The sequence below is a fragment of the Dermacentor silvarum genome, chromosome 9 (genome assembly GCF_013339745.2).
Source record: "Dermacentor silvarum isolate Dsil-2018 chromosome 9, BIME_Dsil_1.4, whole genome shotgun sequence".
In the NCBI taxonomy this organism is placed as follows: Eukaryota; Metazoa; Arthropoda; class Arachnida; order Ixodida; family Ixodidae; genus Dermacentor; species Dermacentor silvarum.
Genome location: NC_051162.1, coordinates 119,345,699 through 119,368,208, shown reverse-complemented (window position 1 = coordinate 119,368,208; position 22,510 = coordinate 119,345,699). Strand labels below are relative to the sequence as shown.

The window sequence follows — 22,510 nt, the reverse complement described above, 5'->3', positions numbered from 1 at the left end:
TTTACACTGTCTTGCCACTTCTTTTTCTTCAGTTTGATATGCATTTTACATTCTTTCTTTTAACCACTGCCGAGTGGTTTAACACGGTTTTGAGCGTTTCATGGAATTTCTTACTATGCTTTTAATTACTCCATTCTTTTTCTTATTATCGCTGTTTAAAGGGCGTTACATTTCCCTCGTTCTTTTTATGTATCGTCATGTAACACTTCGATGAGTTGCTTTTTTGTCAACTACGGCTTCACTTAGCATAAACGGATTTTTGCCTATATTGTTGCAATTATTTATGCCTGCCTTCTTGATAAGCTTTGCGTATGTTTCTAATGTCAGTTATTGCGTCGCCATAATATTCTACTATAGTCCCCCTTACCCAACGCCTCAAGTGGAGACTTGAGCGTTTCATGGAATTTCTTACTATGCTTTTTAATTACTCCATTCTTTTTCTTATTATCGCTGTTTAAAGGGCGTTACATTTCCCTCGTTCTTTTTATGTATCGTCATGTAACACTTCGATGAGTTGCTTTTTTGTCAACTACGGCTTCACTTAGCATAAACTGATTTTTGCCTATATTGTTGCAATTATTTATGCCTGCCTTCTTGATAAGCTTTGCGTATGTTTCTAATGTCAGTTATTGCGTCACCATAATATTGTACTATAGTCCCCCTTACCCAACGCCTCAAGTGGAGACTTGTGAAATACTTGGAATAGATAAACATATAAATATTTTCACCTGCTGCCGCAAACAATTATCTGTATTTTATTCGCTGTTACATTCATGGTTGATATTCGAAGTGTTCGTACATTGTGCGTTGCTATATTTACTCTATTCTTACTCCTTCGCTCGTGTACGAGATAAGCAGCCATTTTTCTTAGTCGATTTTCGTCGTCCTTTCGCCATTGCAACATATTCACAATGTCTAAAAATGTTTTAAGTTTGTTCAGCTAGTAGTGCAACGAATAAACCGTATTTTATTTGTCGAAGCTCAATAACGAGCGTCATGTTCAGAGGTAACAAAACTTTTTTTTCTCAAAAACAGCTTTTCGTTCCCACCATTACCGCTAAAAAGCGCCACGAAAGTACTCCTGAAGCCAGGTTTATCCAAAGACGTATCTTTATTGAAATTTCTTCCACAACGTTGGCATTTTAGTCTCATATAATTTATAAGTCGTTTCCTTATTTCTCGATGTGGACGTCGAACTCCACACACCCTAGTGTTTTCCCGTTGTTCTTTCCTTCAATTTTGATGTGGATGCTGTTTCCCTGGAAATCATAAGCAAACAAGAAAAACAGGCTATTGAACAGTTTCGTTGCTTACCACAATATCTAAAGGTGGTGTGAATTCTGGTGGTAAGGCTGAGCTCAAATTTTCTAACCACTGTAATCAACAAAGTCATACCAATATGCGTGATACAAAAGCCTAATCACAGATGTTCCTAATTCAGAATTTCAGACATCAACAGACTTAAATGACCTCGACCGCCAATATTTCTTTAACCCAGACATCCTTATGGGAGCGGTGCTACTAACACAAAAAATCAGCGGTTGAGAAACACTGCTTATAACTTTAAATAGCCTCTCTCTAACCGTAGCTAATCTCAAAGGTCGTGCTTTTGCTGACTGCATGCGCCGGAAGTGACTTCGGAGTCAAAAACACGTCACAGACGCCATGTTTTGAAGATCACCCGTTTTCGACGCTGTCAAAGTCCGCCACACTGTCGAATTCTCTATCTTGCCAACTGTGATTGGCCCACGGGTCTGCTACGGGCTTTCTCATTGGCCAAAAACGTCACAAACACAGAATTTCACAATATGGCAGAATTTGAGAATGCCTGGAATAGCACTCCAGGATGGCTTTAATTTTCGGTCAGCTGTGAAGCTTGCTTGTTAAAGAACCCAAATTGATGTTCTTGTTAACTTTGAACTAAATGCAGGTGCATTTCTATATGCCGCCACGTTAATCCATCTTCCCCTTACATCTTTCCGGAGACTTCATTTTGCCCATTTGCATCTCTTAGTTTCTTCCGCGTAAGCTTGTTCGACAACGGCTCACTTCTGTGTGCAACCACCCGTGAAAATTGTGGCTACATCAAAGCTAGTAGTCAAATTAGTATCCTTCAAGCCATCGTCATCACCATACGAATACATAATTTCTGGACGCCAGTGAATTATATCAACTTCATAAGTGTGTGCCATAAGAACTTTCAGATGTACGCAAACTGGTGGACTCTCGCTAATTTCACGAAGGTGCTCATTAATCAAAATGTTTCGGTATATATACGTAAAGCTATTCTGTGCTTATTCCACGATACAAATAGTGAAGTCATAATGAAAGGGCAGGGAATTTAATCAGGCTTATAGCTCCACAATATCTCAATGAAAATAAAATAGGTATTTATCGCCGCTACGAGTCAGGAAAAAGCAATAAAGTGAGCACCCCGAATTAAAAGGACATTCATATGCTTTTTTTTTCTTTTGCTGTTTCCTGAATGCACAGTATGTCAGAAGTCCAGGCGCCTAACAATTTTTTTTCTTCATTTCGCAGACTAATTTCATCTCCTTCTTTTACTTTTTACATGCTGAATAATACTTAAACTCTAAGTAGTTTCGCTGCAGTAATTTCTCAATAGTAAATATTAAAATGAGCTTGAATTCCACTCTAATGCAAATTTCAGTCAACGAATGATCCAAGCGGAATCCGCAGAATCAATGATAAATGAAAATCCCAATTATTATGCGCTTCCACTTTTCAATGAAAGTCCAACAAATCTTCCGTTATTGCTTGATGGAATTCGGAGAATTGTTCACATTGACATAACAAATTCCATAAAATTTCTGCAAGATTTCAACGATGGTTTTTAGAGGTTAATTTCTTTTCAATAATTATTTTTTCACTGCAAGGAAAAGAAGAGTCCTGGCCACAAATGCCTAACTCCATCAGAGCGCTAAGCAAACATCACATCATGGGCTTAAAAAGTTTGAAACTTAGATTATCATTATTGGCATTGGCCAAATGAAATTTCTCTTCATTTTATTGAAGGATTGGTGATGCAATCAGAATCATAAGAGTGCCAGAAATACGAATGCTTAGATATTAGTACTCTTAACTGTTAAACAAGTGAATGAGAAGAAGAATTACATTTTCTGCCATTTTCAGTTACTTAGGCCAACTAGCCAGGATTTTATTCCTGGCTTTTTCAAAATCTTAACCCTTTTTAGTGCCACTCGGGCACCCAGCCTCGCACAACTTTGGCCGCTGCCGAGTATACTCGTTTTAATTTTCAATTCAATTCAATTCACTTTATTTATCAGAAAATATCCTGACGCGATTCCTGCGCTAAAAGCTCCCAGAAAACCACTTGACGGGGCCAGGAGACCATAGCAAGGTAGCGAACTTCGTACCTTGCAACTCGTGCAAAAAAAAAGAAACACTGCGCGAATTCCTTGTTTTTTAAGTATTACCGAGTGGGATCTTTTGTCAGATGCGCAAGTGTCAATTCTAATTGATGATGTATATTACGCAGAACTGCTGTTGTAAGACATAAATACCCCAGAAAGTGGATGGGAAAACGGCGCCGAGGTAGCTCAATGGTGAGAGCATCGCACGCGTAATGCGAAGACGTGGGTTCGGTCCCCACCGGCGGCCACTTGTTTTTTCAGCCATTTTCATTTTCATTAATTTATCATTTCCTTAATTGAATTAGTAAGTACAATTTCCCCTATTTCGTCCTTGGTGTCATTGTTTGTTGGGTTGTTATGATATGATTATTAAAAATCGGGCCCCTCGCTTCCCTTTTTTCTCGTTCATTACATAACGAGGGCTCGAATCTGGCAACATTGATGCCTTCAGGTAGCATATGTGGGTTTATTGACCAGTTGCCTTCCCCCAAAAAGATCACGTACTCGTGACGCCTGTGGCAAAAAGGATGTTCCACATCCGTCACCTAGGTTTGTGAGTGGTGGCGCTGGCTAACACTCCCAGGGTTAGTTCCAGTTGTAAGACATAAATACCCCAGAAAGTGAATGGGAAAACGGCGCCGCGGTAGCTCAATGGCGAGAGCATCGCACGCGTAATGCGAAGACGTGGGTTCGGTCCCCACCGGCGGCCAGTTTTTTCATCCATTTTTATTTTCATTAATTTATCATTTTCTTAATTCAATTATTAAGTACAAGCAATTTCCCCTATGTTGTCCTTGATGCCATTGTTTGTTGCCGTCTGAGGGCAGCTATGGAGAACCAGTGTGGCAGGTCCATCCTCACTTTGACTGATGAGGCTAATAATTCAATGAATTCTGAATTAGACAAAAGCGGCAATTAAGAACCAGTTTTTTATGTAGCATGAAATGTCCGCTGAACTAACATGCGAAAAAAAACGGCTGGGATCGAGGATCGCAAGGGCAGCGATGGCCATGGCTATTGTGGCAGGTCCATCCATAACAGACGACAGGTCCATCATAGATCGAGTAATTTATGACCTGTTCACAAATGATTCCGGCAGAATCCGTTTCACCGTGAATGTCCACGTTTATGCGATTACCATTGAAGCGGTTAAGTGACAGGTGATATTGCCAACTTCTTCGCTACTGTGTAGCCGAATTACTCAATATTCTGTTACTGATATCTACCTTTCTATAGCTCAAAGCCCCTCGTTCAATGCACGCTCTTGCCCCATTCTGTTCACGTCTGTTCTTTCTGCTTGCTCGGCTACTCTTGATGAGGACTCTCACTTCTGTTTAGCTGATTTCAATTTGCAGTTGCCGACTTCTTCAATTTTTCTCTTTGTTCTGCTTGTCTATCCGCGCACCTCCCACTGACGCATATCCAATCTGGAGGATTGGCCAAGAATGCTCACATACATATTGTCACATGCCCATATGTGGATACCAGATGGTCCAAGTTGTCTATTCGGACACATACACATCGGTACATTCCCAGTTCCACATATTCAGTAGCCCAAACTGTCTATTCTTGCACGTATCAAGTCGGCGTGAAAGAGGTAAGATTCGGACGGACATACCGAAGAGGGTGATGTTCCCAGAGAGTTCTAATCGCATCAATATGGAAATGGATGAAAGCGACGTCGAAGAAACAGCTTCTGTGCGGCATAAAATGTCCACTAAACCAACACGCGCTAACAAAAACCCAGCTGGAGCTAAGACTCAGACGTAAAACAAAAATCGGGAAGTCAAAGGGTCGGCGGTATGCCATCATTTTGTAAAATTCAGATCGCAATGATAGTTTTCAAGATAGCCGTCAGCATTTAACAATAACGTTGAAAGGTCCTGCAATACACATTTCTTCACATACATCCTTTGCACGTACTGGTCATGAATGAAACATAAAATGTTTCCTGTTTTTGTTTTCAAAGATTTCAGATTTTTCAGACATTTTTACAGACCCTGCTTGGACCTGTTTGCAGTATTGAATACAGAGAAAAGAAGATAGAACACTGTAAATAATGAAGCACGCGTGCTATGCAGCACAATACTTCCTTTATCGTGACGGGAGATGCTAAAAGGTGCAGCAATAAACAATTGTATGGAAAAAAGAGGCACACTAGTATTTATCTTACCTGAATCAAAACGCCCGCCAAGGATGGTATTTGTGCGCTCACACTGTTAGTGTAAGTCCCCGCCGCTATGGGACACTTGTTGTTCCATGCCTCAGCTACTTGTTTCTCAACTTTTCCAGTGGCCCCGCACAGCTTGTACGTACTGCGAAATAAAGACTTAATGAGGAAAGAATCCAAATTGATCAGGGCCTCGTCAAACTTTTGAAGAAGAGCACAAGACAAACACAGCGGACAGCCTTTCATTGACCATTTATTTACAATAAATGTGTTCTCTTTTTTAATTATTTTTCCCAATTCAGTCAATGCGAAAAGAACGTGATAAATAACAAAACACAAATATTATGGAACACAATACTTACTATGTCGCGAAAGGTGATGATAAAAGGTGCAGCAATAAAGAAATATCTGGATGCTTCACGCAGGATGTTAAACAGTATTTAGCTTCGCTTAGGCCCTTCGGTCATCGCGAGACCTCGCTTTACTCGACCACTTTCATGTGTAATGAGCAGGCCTGTCTCGCTTCTAATTCTTCTTTACTGTTCGGCCACAGTCATTCTGTTCTAAATAATAGTGTCCATACGTTAAATCCAGAGAATGACAAGTCACCTATTTATACTTTTTATCTCTAGTTTCATCTTTCGTCTCGCTGCTCTTGAAGATGAAGACAATCCATTCAAACCCAGTGGCCCTACTTTTTTTATGGTACCTCGAACTGGTCATTTCACTGGTCGCCAGAATGGTGGTATAACAGCGTAATTTAATTCCCAATCGGTCGCGGGATCCATCGGTAATGATTGTGTCTGACCATCGCTAAAGGAGCCCGCTTTCTACCGTAATAACCTAAAGCAGCGCTAATACCTTCAAGGGTGGAAGCTTGCGCGAGTTAGAATTTCATGGCTAAACTAAGCACATGGCGGCAGACGGGCATTCAGAAATAAAGTCAAGCGTGGCACTGACTTCAATTCGTCAACAACAGCGCGGACAATTTCAGTCTGAATGCTGTCAAAGTGGAACGCTTGTTGGTTATCCGTGACGAAGACTACCACGCTGAAGCAGACGGGGACAAAGAAAAGTCTTGGCTTGCATCCGTAAGGTCTACGTCTTCGTCAGCTTGCGCGCTACAGTCGTCGAGTCTTGAATACTGTGCTGCAACGCCATTGTATCATTGCCATTGCTAGAGCTCTCTTAAACAACCATACTAAGATTCATTTAGTTCATTACGACGTCCTTTAGCGGGTGCTTTAGCCTATCGTTCCAAATCCAAACTACTAAAAGCTCCAAAACGGGTTTCTAACCCATAAGTATTATGAAGAAATGAGTCGCATTCGTGGAAATTATTCCACCAATTCCCTGCCCCCTGCCTATAGGCTTTTGGCCCAGTCAAACTGTCTACTCACATGCTGTTGGTCTGCTTGACTAGAAAGCTGTATTGAGACATCTTGACAGGGCCAAAAGCCTATAGGCAGGGTGCAGGGCATTGGTTGAATAATTTCAACGAATGCGATTCATTTATATTTTATTTTCCTGCGTATACGTAGGAAAGTAAAATATATATCAATAGATGAAGTAAAAATTTCCAAAATGCCAGTTCGTAGGGATGTGTCGATACATAGCGTTTCACAGCATACTGACCATGACCCGACCTCCCCGATACAAGGCAGTGTCGATGATCCAGATGTCATGGTAAATTTCAGCTGCGGGCTTCCGTCAACCTTCTGTTTCAGCTCGATGCTGTAGTCGAGCTTCATCGTGCCCCCAACCTTTACGCTAGACAGAGTGACGTCATCGAAGGCAATGATGTCGCTTGCCGTGCTCCCTGTATAGCGGCGTTCAGAAAAGGAAGCAGGAATTTTATCAAGCAGCCTCGAACAATCTATGGCAGTTTAAAGAGTACGCTGTAGTAAATATGAACCTAGACAATATTAGTATATTGCATACGCTTCTGGGGTATGTACAGGCGTCTTTCGCAGAAAAAAAACAGGCTCATCATACCACAGTGGTCATAAATCTACGCAAGCTTTGAATACCCTAAAGGTACTTCAGGTAACCTTGGGCCTTGACTGATGAAAGAGGAAGACTGTGTTCCACTGCACATGGATGCTAAAGCAGACAACTGTTGATTAAAATGTTCATGGCCTAGTCGGTGTTTTTCAACCAGCATAATTGCTGCCAGAGAGACAAATACACAGTAAACAAATATAAATGACGGCATGGCAAAGAAAGCATTGAAGGGATTCTCCGTGGGATGTATATATGAAGGAGGCAGTAGGCGCTGAACATCAATAAGTGTACCACCTCTGCTCAGTCAGCCCCTATATGTTAAAATGGAGAACCGACGAGCCATCAAAAACACAACGTCATTTGTCCTGCGGCACAGTCATGCGTTAGCGAAGGAGCAGCCATATAAACGGGCTCTCTAAGCTCCTAAATGTGAAAGAATAAACCAGGTTCGAAGTCACATCGGCAATTAAATATTAATGCATCTGCCAGAAAACGAGAAAAAAGCGGACAATGCTGTTTAATTTTCAGGTATTCACCACAAAATACTTCGTCAGAAATAAAACTAAAGGGTGAATATAATGGAACACCATTAAAAGTACTTGTATTATACTATTTGTGGATTTTTTATGTGACACGCACAATATTTATGTCTATGTAAATATGTATGGCTGTCTGTGTCCATGACAAGAACATTAGGATCGCCCACTCATATTATCCTCCTTAACCCTTTGTTCAGTCTTGTTAAGCTTGAATTTCTGCCGCTAGTTGGACAAAGCGAATTCCATGAAATACTTTGAAAGCAAAGACAACAGGGTAACTGAATCTTCCTTGAATATATGCTTTATCAGGTTTCTGGTGGCAGGCATTGGTCTTGCTTTTAGATAGAGTAGTATACACCGGAAGCGCTATTCATAGCATTGTTTCAAACGCAAATCCTCTCTGTTCAGATGCTGAAAGAATGCCTAGAAAGGCACAGCATTAAAGTTAACGGCACGAATATTTAGTGCCGTAACTATGCTTCCACATGATACCATTATTTCATTATTTTATTATTTCCATGAATATGTTCCGTATCTGGATTCTACTACCAGGCGTTGACTTTGCTCATACGTATATATTGGCATACACCGGAAGTGCTACTCATAGTATTGTTTCAAACGCAAACCTTCTCTTCTCAGATTCACAAGAAATGTATGGACAGGCACTGCGTTAAAGTTAGAGGCGAGGGTACTTAGTCACAGACCTATATAGGCACATGATACTATTATTTCATATCTGTTTTCATCTGATAGCTCTATGATTCATTTTAACATGTTTTATAAATGATCATGATCATTAGCCAGCTTTTATGTCCACTGCAGGACGAAAGCCTCTCGCAGAGATCTACAATTACCCATGTTTTGTGCCAGCTGACACCATCCCATTCGTTGGGAAACATTTTTTTAACTTTAATTACACATCCTATTCTATATGCCTGCAAATTTTCTAATTTCATATCTGCAATTCCTGGCTACGCTCTCCTTCTCTTAGTACTGATATGCTGACTGCCGTTAGTTACCTTAAGCATTATTTGTCCTGACCGACTGAATTTGTTCCTCCTAATGTCAACTAAAGAATATCGGTGACGTGGCGTGGTGGTAGAACATAGGGTTTCTTTACTCATGGTCCTAAGTTAGAATCGCCGTCCAGGCAACTACATTTACTCACTTGGACTGGCACCTGAACCCCCCTGCCTGAGCCCGCCAGTGGAGCATATGCTAGCCAAGGTGCAACCAAACTTTCAATGGCCACAGAGCTTTAAAAAAATACTCTCTCTGCAGACCAATAATCGGTCTCCTTGATGCAACAATCATCCACTACTTTCCCCGTGGACCTTGTAATAAAGAATTATATTTCGGCTGAAAAACATTTCATCTCCTTCAACGTGTTACTATCCTCAATCTCAGCCTCCAGGGTAAAGCTTGAGAAGCGCATGAGTCTCATTTCCTTTAGTGGCCCAACTACCTATTAAGTCATGTCAGGACAATGTTGAAAGCAATTTTGGGCTTCGAATGTCCTATTGATGAAGCGCATGCTTTCTTTGATAGCTTTGATCAGTGCATAAGGGCCGTCAATCATAATTTCATCGTTTCTTTAAAACGAATTTGCCTGTTTCTTCGGCTTTTCCACTGCTGCTGCTGCTGTTTCCTTGCAAGCCGCGTCAGGTGGTGGTTCAGAGCGTGTATATACTTGACAGGAACGTATCAGAGAGGATAGGTGACGTGATAAACTCGCTGGGACCTTTGCACCGCGTCCAATGTGCACAATGTCATCTGGAGCTCCCTGGGCGTCGCCTGGGCGACGGCTGAAATTATCCGTGACCCCCTACAAAAGTATTATAGGAACTGCAACACTTACTTTTCTACTAACGTGCAACCGTCCGGAGGGGGAGTGTATAAAATGGTAGGGAGGAGGAGGGAGAGGAGGCAGAGAATGGGTAAAACCGATGCAGCCACGAAACCAGCGAATAACAGCCTTGGCACTCGTCGCTCGCAACTCACATACATGGCGGGTGGGCGGGAGAGAAAAGGCGACGTGATAAGGCGAGGAAACGCTTCCGACGCTACTACTATAGGGTGCCCCGGTGCGCGCTCCCCCGAGGCACCCTAGCTACAACTAGACACGGCAGCGCTTGCGGACAAATCGATAAATTTAGGTTCAATGTACGGTACCTTTTTGTTATAACCGGAAAGTCAACACCGTGCAATTTTTTCAAGCGGACAACTGACGCACGGCGTGCAGACTAAGCTGCATTAAAGCACCGCAGCGTCTTCCGCACCAACTCTGGGCGGTCCAGGGAGCCTGTGAAGCGATCGGGAACCTTTGGTTCCCGACCCCTACGCGGGCGATGCCCTCGGCGGGTTCCTAGGGACCCTCTTCCCAGGACGCAAATAAAGTTCATCTGTCTGTCTGTCTGTATCTAGGCAGCACTGTATCACCGTAGAGTCTAGGCGTCGCACTTCAATTCAATACTTACGTGCCGGCCGCAGTAGTTTGGTGGCTATGACACTGCTCAAGATCGCGGGCTCGCTCCCCACCGGGGCACCCACATTTCGACGGGGGCGAAATAAAAAAAAAGCTCGTGTACTTAAGTTTAGGTGCTCGTTAAAGAACCCCAGGGGTCAAAATTATTCCGCACTCTGCCACTACGGCGTGCCTCATAACCCAATTGCGTTTTTGGCACCTACATTCCCATAGTTCAAGTAAAGTTTAACACTTCTGCCATGACGCGATATGCCGAGGCAATGACAATACTAACCTTTTCGGAGATTATGAACAATTGCGCACAACACCACCTCAAGAAAACACCTCTCCCTGTGTGTTCTGTGTACTACGCAGACAAACAGCAGTGGTGCACGCACGGTACCATTTACCATCAACTCACCACTCTCGTATTGCACTAAACGCTGAAGAAGTTAAACATTCGCCCTCAGCATCACTGCTCATTATCGCCAATCAAAGCAAACAGCACAGAAAGCTTCGCTTACGTCGATTCCCACACTGCGTGGGATCCGCCAATTATTCTTTTTTCATATTTTAAGGCACCTTTCTCTGTGCCTTATCTTTCCACCTCCTATACAACCAAACTATTTAATGTTTTTTTTTCGAACATTCCACACCTTCGGCCATACATTTCCGACCTGTTCAGATACTTTTCTCATTTTTGTATTATAAATTTTTTTCTGTGGCATTTTCTAGCCTTCGACGGCTTTCCGACAATGAATACTATCACACATCAAAATGACTATTACAGCTCAGGTTTAGAGCAGAGGCCGCTGGTTCATCTTCGCCAACTCTGGACAAACTGGCTTCACCTTCTACAGCGAACCATAAGTGAACATAAGAAATTCTATGGTCTTACGTGCCAAGAACAACGATGTGTTGATTATGCGTGCCGTACAGTCGGGAACTCCAGATTAATTTAGACCGCCTAAAGTTCCTTCAAGTGGATCTAAGTCCACACGCGTTCTTGCATTTTACCCCCGCCGAGAGAAACATACCTGAACACCTCTTTATGCTAGGTGTTTGAGTAGCCGCCGACGCCAAGTGAACTAAACCGAGCAACGCTACAGTTACAATCTTCGTCACAGCCATGTCCATGCTCTTTTCAGGTGGTCTTCGTGGGCTAACTAAATCGCCGAAACAGCAGCTATCATTTGTCATAATGAGTGCCTGCGATGGAGTCATTTATACCAAAACTTTCAACCTCGCTGGACCCATAGACTTGACTACACATATGGCATGCGTCCCTGTAGTGTAGCGTCAGATGTGACATTAGGTCCTAACACGCGTGGACCTATTCAGGCCATACACACGTTGCTCACAGCTTCAACGCACGCGCACAAGACATGGCCTTCTTCTATACGCTGGATAGAAAATGAAAACTGTGGCGTCCTCGTAGATATTAAGCACGCTCTGTTTTCTAGGAGCGTCCGCGCGTGATAAAAAAAAGGCGATTCCAATGACGGCATTGGATTAAAAACGGCTAACACTTTGAACACCGGCAACTGGCTCCCAACGTTCATGACTATAGTCTAGGCAAAGCGCGAGAAAATGAGATCGCGAGCGAAGCGCCAGTCGTGAACAGAAACTCTTGATGTCGTGCAGCCAACAATGTTCTATGTAGATCCCTATTTTTATTAAACTTTCATCAGTCTGTTATAGAGCACGAGGACACGGACTAGATTCGCGGCCGCCACCGCTGCACTTCAATAACGACGGAATGCTAAAGAGCTCGTGTACTTCGAATAAGTAATACACTCCAAAACTCCCCATGGTCAACGTTTATCTGGCGCCCCTCGCTACGGTTTCTGCACTCGCCAAGATTTATTTGTGTGATGCTAAACACAATCAGTCCACTGCTTTGAATGTCCACGGAGAACAGGCGATATCTGATAGAGTTGTCAGCGCACAACTAGCTCGCAAGGTGCGAGGCCCAAACCAACCCGATATGTGACCTATATCATCATCATCAACTCATTTTTATGTGCACTGCAGGGCGAAGGCCTCTCCCTGCGACCTCCAATCACCCCTGTCTTGCACTAGCTGATTCCAACTTCCGCCCATGAATTTCCTAACTTCATCAACCCACCTCCGTCCTCGTCTGCGCTTCCCTTTTCTTGGTACCCATTCTGTAACTCTAATGTTGCACCGGTCCTACGCATTACATGGCCTGCCCCGGTCCATTTTATTTCTCTTCATGTCCATTAGAATATCGTATATTCCAGTTTGCTCTCTGATAGACACTGCTTTCTTCCCGTCTCTTAACATTGGGCCTAAAATTTTTCGTTCCATCGCTCTTTGTGCGGTCCTTAACTTGTTCTCGAGCTTCTTTGTTAACCTCCAAGTTTCTGCCCCGTATGTTAGCAATAGGTAGAATGCAATGATTGTATGCTTTTATTTTCAACAACAGCGGTAAGCTCCCAGTCAAGATTGGGCAATGTCTTGCGTGTGCACTCCAACCCAAATTTATTCTTCTGTAAACTTCCTTCTCTTGATCAGGGTCACCTATGAATAATTGACCTAGATAAACGTACTCCTTTACAGACTCTAGAGGCTTACTGGCGATCCTGAATTCTTTTTTCCTTGCCAGGTAATGGAACATTATCTGTCTTCTGCATATTGATCTTCAACCCCACTCTTACACTTCCTTGGTTAAGGTCCTCAATCATTTGTTGTAATTCAACTCCATTGTTGCTGTGACCCCACCCCCATTGTGACTCATCGTCACCTATATCCCCATAGTGACCTATATAAGTAAACATCAAAACCATAATTGTTGATATTGATAAAATGTGCAAGATTGCAGCAAATGTTTCATTCGTGCTGTTGCAGAGATAATTGTCGGATATACGAGGCGATCTTTTTCATATAGTATATATGGGGTTTTATATATATATATATATATATATATATATATATATATATATATATATATATATAGGGTTATATGTAGTATAAAGCATGCGAAATATCAAGCACGAGGTCTGTCGCAAAATATTGTCCGGTAGGTTTAGAAAATTTTCACTCATTTTCATACGCATCAGTGTCGTCACCTTCTATAAGACACAATACACTGGTTTCACCTCTTCGTCCGTTTCTGGCAGCCTCATTGGAATTCCTCTTCTGTTAAACACTTTAGTAGCGATGTTTCGGCTTCTCTGCGGAACATTGCGAAGAAGGCTCCTGTGGGGGAGCCGAAACACTAACAAATTTAAATCCCTTTCTTTTTTCTTTTTTGTTGTTGTTGGTGGTGGTGTCCCGACCACTTCTTTAATATAAACAAGGAGATGTTGGCACTGAAGTATTGTCCGGCTACTCTTTTTTCACATGGGCGATATACATGACATGCATATCAATGCAATTAATGTGAGAAATATCACTTAATAGTAGGTAATGACAAAAAATAAAAATTCATTCTAAAATGACACATAGTCTCACTCGTGTTAAGAGTAAGAAACTCCACATGCAGATACAGCACATATACAAATTGCGCAGGAGATAAAAGCACGTAGTAAAATTAACCATTACAACTAACGCAAACACTACAATTGCAATACAGATACACGAACTACTAGGGGAAAATGCAGTTGCATTTTTCCACTAGGAAAAAAATGCAGTTTTAAAAAATCAGAATGAGACGTTCTGTTTAGTCCACCATTTTAATTATCTTACTCTTCTTCTGTGCCCCCACCCCCAATCTCGGTCGTCTTCGTCCTTATCTTCAGGCAGGGTAAGCTTCAGGCACTTCCCAATCGTATGTAAAATATAATGCGCATACGTGCAGTGAGGTTTTGATGGCACGCTTCAGCCGTCGACGATCAATTCAACTAACATGTCCCAGTAGTCCAGCTAACGTGCACCAGTAGCCCATCCATAAAATGAACTTTCAGCTTATAAAACGGAGTATAAATTCTGCTGTAAGAAGTTGTCATCCATACATGTCCAAGAACGTGTTCGCGAACTGTCCCTGCCATCTCTGTAAGATCATATATAGACGCCTACATATAGCGGAAAATTTCACTTACACTCACTGTAGGTGTTTATTGGATATGGCATTATACTGGCGTGAATGAGGTCGCGTGTTTCATTCCCAGCCGTGGAGGAACCGATAAGGAAAAGGGAAAGGGAGCCCTTGGAAAAGGGAAAGGGAACCCTCGGTCCCCTTTCTTCTCGTTCATTACATAACGAGGGCTCGAATCCGGCAACATTGATGCCTTCAGGTAGCATATGTGGGTTCATTGACCAGTTGCTATCACCCAAAAAGATCACGCGCTCGTGACGCCTGCGGCAGAAAGGATGTTCCACATCCGCCCCTAGGTTTGTGGGTGGTGGCGCTGGCTAACACTCCCAGGGTTAATTGTAGTTGTAAAACATAAATACCCCAGAAAGTGGATGGGAAAGCGGTTCCGCGGGAGCTCAATGGTGAGAGCATCACACGCGTAATGCGAAGACGTGGGTTCGTTCCCCACCTGCGGACAGTTGTTTTTTCATCCGTTTTCATTTTTCCATTAATTTATCATTTCTTTAATTCAATTAGTAAGTACAAGTAATTTCCCCTATGTTGTCCTTGGTGTCATTGTTTGTTGGGCCCTCGGTTCCCTTTCTTCCTGTTTTATGCATTGAAGCACAAAGTTACCTGGAACGTCCATGCATTTCGTCGGTCACTTTGAAAATTAATATCTCGAAACTGGTTCAGTCCTGAGAATTCGTTCCAAGTGATTACGCCTTGCGAACTCAGCTGCTATAATGCATAGATTGAAAGATGTGCCGTACTAAGCAGCAGTGGAAGCTTTGTTGCACATTCACAAGTGCAATACCCTAAATATGCACTCTTTTATTGTTTAGTTTTGATCGAAAGGCGAAACAATGGCAGGGATAGCAAGCATGGGAGAGGAGGCCTGTACTACTGCGCAGCGTGAACAGCACCCCGGGTGTTTCCAGGTGTCGTAGGTGTATTCGACGCCACGGTGATTGCGTATGTGGCGAAACTGTCTGGTTGGAGCTACGGTGGCCTCGCATGTTCAAATGAGGATGATGGTTTACTGGAATTCCCTTTTAAACGGGATAATGAAAAACAGTGCAGGTCAAAGATCAGGTAAATGTATCATGACCTACATTCAATAAACTGAGGCGATACGTATTTGAGATTCAGACACAAGATAGAAGCTGAATAAGTGTATCCGACACAATATTCGCCATAAGTATCTTAAAACACATTGATACATTTGTTAATTCCTCACTGTAGAGCCTGCTGCCATTTCACAGGTGTTTACTTGCAAATATTCTCCAGCTAGCCGACATACTTCCTTGCAAATCTATTGTACTAACATGTATGAAGTGTTTACGGTGTTCAAACAATGTACTATATCGCAATTCTACAAGTCTACGGGGCCGTACGGACGTGCAGCAGATCAGGGCAAATACGTTGACTAATCTGCTATTTTTTCATGCCGCTTTTGACATCGGTATGGCGCATTGGTTCTAGGACCACTCGTAAAGCAACTGAAGGTCTTCTGCTGCTAGGTGTTCGTTTTTATAGTTTCGTAATTGCCTAAGAGTAGACTTCAGTGCGTAATCTGCATATTACAGATGTAATAGGCTCAAATTGTTCGATTGACATAAAATGTTTATAAATAATACATCGCGCTATGTAGTTTTTTTCTAGGCATAAGTAAGCGGTGGTAAACGTAGATTCGGTTATAAAGACATATAGACTTAGACACGCCAATAAGTTAAACAAACTAGCTCGGTGACACGTGTCGTCACCCAGTTTTAAAGAGGATGCGCACATCATCCTCGTCATCATCATCACTGCAGCTGCATAATGGATTTACGCCAATGTTCATAGTGGGTGTAAATTTAGGTAAAGTTAAAATTCAACTGGAGACGACAGCGGGAAGGCATAGGTTTGACGATAATGACGGTGAATACCATTGATTGACGACGATGGTGACAACAGCACGATGACTGATTGTACCTTAGGGATAAAGCGTTACAGCTGTTTCTATTCCGATCTGGACCTTTCCGAAAGAAGTGCACCGGTTTAAGGTGGCCGATCCCTAAGGTGATGAAATGTCACATGGCGCCCACTCACTGAAGGGAAATTAATTGTTGCTACGCGACACGATGCGCCCGTTAACTGTCTTAAAGCGCTAGCTTCCGCCTGGGTAATCGTCAAAAAAATTATTTTCTGTGTCCATGCAAGCGCCTGCGGCCAGATGGGTAGAGCATTGGGACCATGACCTAACACTCGCACACATGTTTCTATCATGCCAACGTCAACTGGCTCTTTGAACCGACTGGCATGGTCTTGATGTCACGTAAAATGAGCGAAAGCACGTGAGCACCTAACGAGTTCTCATTTGACCACGCTCTTACCACTGTATTTCTCGTGTGTCACGACTGCAAGAGTGTCAGTTTCTTCCTTTCATAGCTCGGGGCAGCTAAAGCATTGAGACGCTAAGTTAGCCTACAGCATCTTCAGGATCTGCGTGGCCGAACACAATGAGAAAAATATATTGAGGCCGGCACCCGCTTAATTAAGGAAAATTATCGCGGAGCACTCCTCATATTTAGCTCTAAAATGAGCCTTTGCGAGCTAAACGTTCTTGCTGCTCTTGTTGTCTTAGATTAGGCCAGCGCTGCGTATCCTTGGCTGTTCTGACACAGTGTTGTAGAAGCAACGGTCACCTTCTTTGGTCGAGGCAAGTTTGGAGGCCGAGAGCCGAAGCAGCTGTCCAAAGTGGCGATTCTCGCCCGGTGTCCAATCATTGCACCAATGAGAGCGCACCACCGCGCCAGGTGCGCGCTAGTTTCGCGGTGTATGCGTCTCTAGCACATGAAGGGAGCGTATCTTCGAACTGTTGCGGGTAATATGGCCTTCGTGCTCAGACGACTCCGAACACCCAAATTATCGTATGGTCGCGTGACTCCCCTTAAATGGACCCTTAATACATAGATAATTCAGATTGGCTATATTCAAACTCGTAAGTTAGCTGATCACTTCACACTGCTCACAAAAACCACGAAACTGGGTTTTATCATAAATTTATTTCTTTACTACTTCATATATCCTCATGATTTTTCAGCATTCTAGAGATTATTAAATCTGGTTTAGGATTGTGGTATTACATTGCCGAAATTCTAAGCCGAAAATTTTTTTTTTGAACCTAAATTTTAAATATTACTTTGCGTGACTTTCCTGACAGCTTGTAATAAATGCCTCGCTATAAAACTAGTAGCCTAATGGTTAGAATAACGGGTTGCAGTGCTGGAAGTCATGCGAATTATCCTATCATTAGACATTTAAATTTTCTTTCTAATGAAGAGGCCAGAAACGATGCCAGAAAGTAACCTAGCTATCGGAAAGTGCCCAGCTGACGCAAAGAATGCTTCGCTTTTGTCAGGCGGCTGGAGTCAGCCACATGGCAATGTAGTTAAAGGTGGGCACGGGGAGGCGCGTAGGTGCTGCAGTATTAGAATGCAGTGTTGTGCCATAAAGTGCTGGGAGTATTGGGGTAGTGTCCAGAGTGCCAGAACTGTCACGGGTCTTCGGAATGCAGTGTTCTGTCATAAACTGCAGGGAGTATTGGGGTAGTCTCCACAGTGTCAGCACTCTCATGGGTCTTGAGAATGCAGTGTTTTGCCATAATGTGCAGGAAGTTTTTGGGTAATCTCCACATTCGCAGCACTGTGATGGGACTTGAGAATGCAGTGCTGCGCCATAAAGCGCAGTCAGTATTGGGGTACTCTCCACCTTGCGAGCGTTGTGATGGGTCTTGAGAATAGTGTTTTGCCATACAGCGCAGGGAGTATTTGAGTAGTATCCACAGTGGCAGCACTGTGATGAGTCTTGAGAATGCAGTGTTCTGCCATAAAGTGCAGGGTATATTTGGGTAGTATGCACAGTGGCAGCACTGTGATGGGTCTTGAGAATGCAGTGTTGTGCCAAATAGTGCAGGAAGTTTTTGGGTAGTCTCCACATTGGCAGCACTGTGATGGGACTTGAGAATGCAGTGCTGCGCCATAAAGCGCAGTCAGTATTGGGGTACTCTCCACCTTGCGAGCGTTGTGATGGGTCTTGAGATTAGTGTTTTGCCATACAGCGCAGGGAGTATTTGAGTAGTATCCACAGTGGCAGCACTGTGATGAGTCTTGAGAATGCAGTGTTCTGCCATAAAGTGCAGGGTATATTTGGGTAGTATGCACAGTGGCAGCACTGTGATGGGTCTTGAGAATGCAGTGTTGTGCCAAATAGTGCAGGAAGTTTTTGGGTAGTCTCCACATTGGCAGCACTGTGATGGGACTTGAGAATGCAGTGCTGCGCCATAAAGTGCAGTCAGTATTGGGGTACTCTCCACTTTGGCAGCGTTGTGATGGGTCTTGAGAATAGTGTTTTGCCATAAAGTGCAGGGAGTATTTGGGTAGTATCCACAGTGGCAGCACTGTTATGGGTCTTGAGAATGCAGTGTTCTGCAATAAAGTGCAGAAGTATTTGGGTATTCTCCACAGTGGCAGCACTGTGATGAGTCTTGAGAATGCATTGTTGTGCCAAAAGTGCAGGAACTATTTGGTAGTATCCTCAGTTCCAGCACTCTGATGGGTCTTGAGAATGCATTGTTGTGTCATAAAGTGCAGGGAGTATTTTGGTAGTCTCCACAGTGGCAGCACTGTGATGAGTCTTGAGAATGCAGTGTTGTGCCATAAAGTGCAGGCAGTATTTGGGTAGTCTCCACAGTGGCAGCACTGTGATGGGTCTTCAGAATGCAGTATAGTGCCATAAAGTGCAGGAAGTTTTTGGGTAGTCTCCACAGTGGCACTGTGATGAGTCTTGAGAATGCATTGTTGTGCCAAAAGTGCAGGAACTATTTGGGTAGTATCCTCAGTTCCAGCACTCTGATGGGTCTTGAGAATGCATTGTTGTGTCACAAAGTGCAGAGTGTATTTGGGTAGCCTCCACAGTGGCAGCACTGTGAGGAGTCTTGACAATGCAGTGTTGCGCCAAAATGTGCAAGGAGTATTTGGGTAGTATCCATAGTGACAGCACTGCAATACGTCTCGAGAATGCAGTGTTCTGTCATAAAGTGCAGATAGTATTTGGGTAAGCCTCCACAGTGGCAGTACTGTGATGAGTCTTGAGAATGCAGTGTTGCGCCAAAAAGTGCAGGGAGTATTTGGGTAGTATCCACAGTGGCACCACTCTGATGGGTCTTGAGAATGCAGTGTTGTGCCAAAAAGTGCAGGGAGTATTTGGGTAGTATCCACAGTGGCAGTACTCTGATGGGTCTTGAGAATGCAGTGTTCTGTCATAAAGTGCAGGGAGTATTTGGGAAGTCTCCACAGCACTGTGATGGGTCTTGAGAATGCAGTGTTGTGCCATAAAATGCTGGAAGCTTTTCAGTAGTCTCCACATTGGCAGCACTGTGATGAGCCTTGAGAATGCAGTGTTGTGCCAAAAAGTGCAGGGAGTATTTGGGTAGTATCCACAGTGGCAGCACTGTGATGGGTCTTGAGAATGCAGTGTTCTGCCATAAAGTGCAGGAAGTATTTGGGTAGTCTCCACAGTGGCAGCACTGTGATGGGTCTTGAGAATGCAGCGTTCTGCCATAAAGTGCAGGAAGTATGTGGGTTGTCTCCACAGTGGCAGCACTGTGATGGGTCTTGAGAATGCAGTGTTGTGCCATAAAGTGCAGGAAGTTTTTCGGTAGTCTCCACATTGGCAGCACTGTGATGAGACTTGAGAATGCAGTGCTGCGCCATAAAGCGCAGTGAGTATTGGGGTACTCTCCGCGTTGGGATCGTTTTGATGGGTCTTGAGAATAGTGTTCAGCCATAAAGTGCAGGGAGTATTTAGGTAGTCTCCAGAGTGGCAGTACTGTGATGGGTCTTGAGAATGCAGTGTTCTTCCATAAATTGCAGAAGTATTTTGGTATTCTCCACAGTGGCAGCACTGTGATGAGACTTGAGAATGCAGTGCTGCGCCATAAAGCGCAGTGAGTATTGGGGTACTCTCCGCGTTGGGATCGTTTTGATGGGTCTTGAGAATAGTGTTCTGCCATAAAGTGCAGGGAGTATTTGGGTAGTCTCCAGAGTGGCAGTACTGTGAGGGGCCTTGAGAATGCAGTGTTCTTTCATAAATTTCAGAAGTATTTTGGTAGTCTCCACAGTGGCAGCACTGTGATGACTGTTGAGAATGAAGTGTTGTGCCAAAACGTGCAGGGAGTATTTGGGTAGTATCCACAGAGGCAGCACTGTGATGGGTCTTGAGAATGCAGCGTTCTGCCATAAAGTGCAGGAAGTATTTGGGTAGTATCCACAGAGGCAGCACTTTGATGGGTCTTGAGAATGCAGTGTTCTGCCATAAAGTGCAGGAAATATGTGGGTAGTCTCCACAGTGGCAGCACTGTGGTGGGTCTTGAGAATGCAGTGTTGTGCCATAAAGTGCAGGAAGTTTTTCGGTAGTATCCACAGTGGCAGCACTGTGATGGGTCTTGAGAATGCAGTGTTCTGTCATAAAGTGCAGGTAGTATTTGGGAAGTCTCCACAGTGGCAGTACTGTGATGAGTCTTGAGAATGCAGTGTTGCGCCAAAAAGTGCAGGGAGTATTTGGGTAGTATCCACAGTGGCAGCACTGTGATGAGCCTTGAGAATGCAGTGTTGTGCCATAAAGCGCAATGAGTATTGGGGTACTCTCCGCGTTGGGATCGTTTTGATGGGTCTTGAGAATAGTGTTCTGCCATAAAGTGCAGGGAGTATTTGGGTAGTCTCCAGAGTGGCAGTACTGTGAGGGGTCTTGAGATTGCAGTGCTGCGCCATAAAGCGCAATGAGTATTGGGGTACTCTCCGCATTGGGATCATTTTGATGGGTCTTGAGAACAGTGTTCTGCCATGAAGTGCAGGGAGTATTTGGGTAGTCTCCAGAGTGGCAGTACTGTGAGGGGTCTTGAGAATGCAGTGTTCTTCCATAAATTGCAGAAGTATTTTGGTAGTCTCCACAGTGGCAGCACTGTGATGACTGTTGAGAATGAAGTGTTGTGCCAAAACGTGCAGGGAGTATTTGTGTAGTATCCACAGAGGCAGCACTGTGATGGGTCTTGAGAATGCAGCGTTCTGCCATAAAGTGCAGGAAGTATTTGGGTAGTATCCACAGAGGCAGCACTGTGATGGGTCTTGAGAATGCAGTGTTCTGCCATAAAGTGCAGGAAGTATGTGGGTAGTCTCCACAGTGGCAGCACTGTGATGGGTCTTGAGAATGCAGTGTTGTGCCATAAAGTGCAGGAAGTTTTTCGGTAGTCTCCACAGTGGCAGCACTGTGATGGGTCTTGAGAATGCAGTGTTCTGTCATAAAGTGCAGGTAGTATTTGGGTAGTCTCCACAGTGGCAGTACTGTGATGAGTCTTGAGAATGCAGTGTTGCGCCAAAAAGTGCAGGAAGTATTTGGGTAGTATCCACAGTGGCAGCACTGTGATGGGTCTTGAGAATGCAGTGTTGTGCCAAAAAGTGCAGGGAGTATTTGGGTAGCATCCACAGTGGCAGCACTGTGATGAGTCTTGAGAATGCAGTGTTGTGCCAAAAAGTGCAGGGAGTATTTGGGTAGTCTCCACAGTGGCAGCACTGTTATGGGTCTTGAGAATGCAGTGTTCTGCAATAAAGTGCAGGAAGTTTTCGGTAGTCTCCACAGTGGCAGCACTGTGATGGGTCTTGAGAATGCACTGTTGGGCCAAAAAGTGCAGGGAGTATTTGGGTAGTATCCACAGTGGCAGCACTGTGATGGGTCTTGAGAATTCAGTGTTGTGCCAAAAGTGTAGGGAGTATTTGGGTAGTATCCACAGAGGCAGCACTGTGATGGGTCTTGATAATGCAGCGTTCTGCCATAAAGTGCAGGAAGTATTTGGGTAGT

General features: G+C 43.7%; 1 protein-coding gene across 1 annotated transcript; it reads right to left on the bottom strand.

The window, feature by feature from the left end:
- Positions 1 to 1,165: 1,165 nt before the first annotated feature.
- Positions 1,166 to 11,733, bottom strand: LOC125940363 (uncharacterized). The gene is made up of 4 exons (XM_049656448.1): positions 11,610 to 11,733; positions 7,201 to 7,384; positions 5,569 to 5,710; positions 1,166 to 1,259 (listed from the first exon to the last, which is right to left on the bottom strand). The coding sequence occupies exons 1-4, from the start codon at positions 11,707 to 11,709 to the stop codon at positions 1,173 to 1,175; spliced, it is 513 nt and encodes a 170-aa protein (XP_049512405.1). The 5' UTR covers positions 11,710 to 11,733; the 3' UTR covers positions 1,166 to 1,172.
- Between the last annotated feature and the right edge of the window lie 10,777 nt (positions 11,734 to 22,510).

Bases quoted from the DNA above. Each gene is read 5' to 3' on its own strand.
- LOC125940363 (XM_049656448.1), bottom strand. From the start codon at position 11,709: ATGGACATGGCTGTGACGAAGATTGTAACTGTAGCGTTGCTCGGTTTA. The intron at 7,385-11,609 runs GTATGTTTCTCT...GCCGCTATACAG, and splicing joins TAGCATAAAGAGGTGTTCAG to GGAGCACGGCAAGCGACATC. The intron at 1,260-5,568 runs GTAAGATAAATA...TATGATTTCCAG, and splicing joins TGGCGGGCGTTTTGATTCAG to GGAAACAGCATCCACATCAA.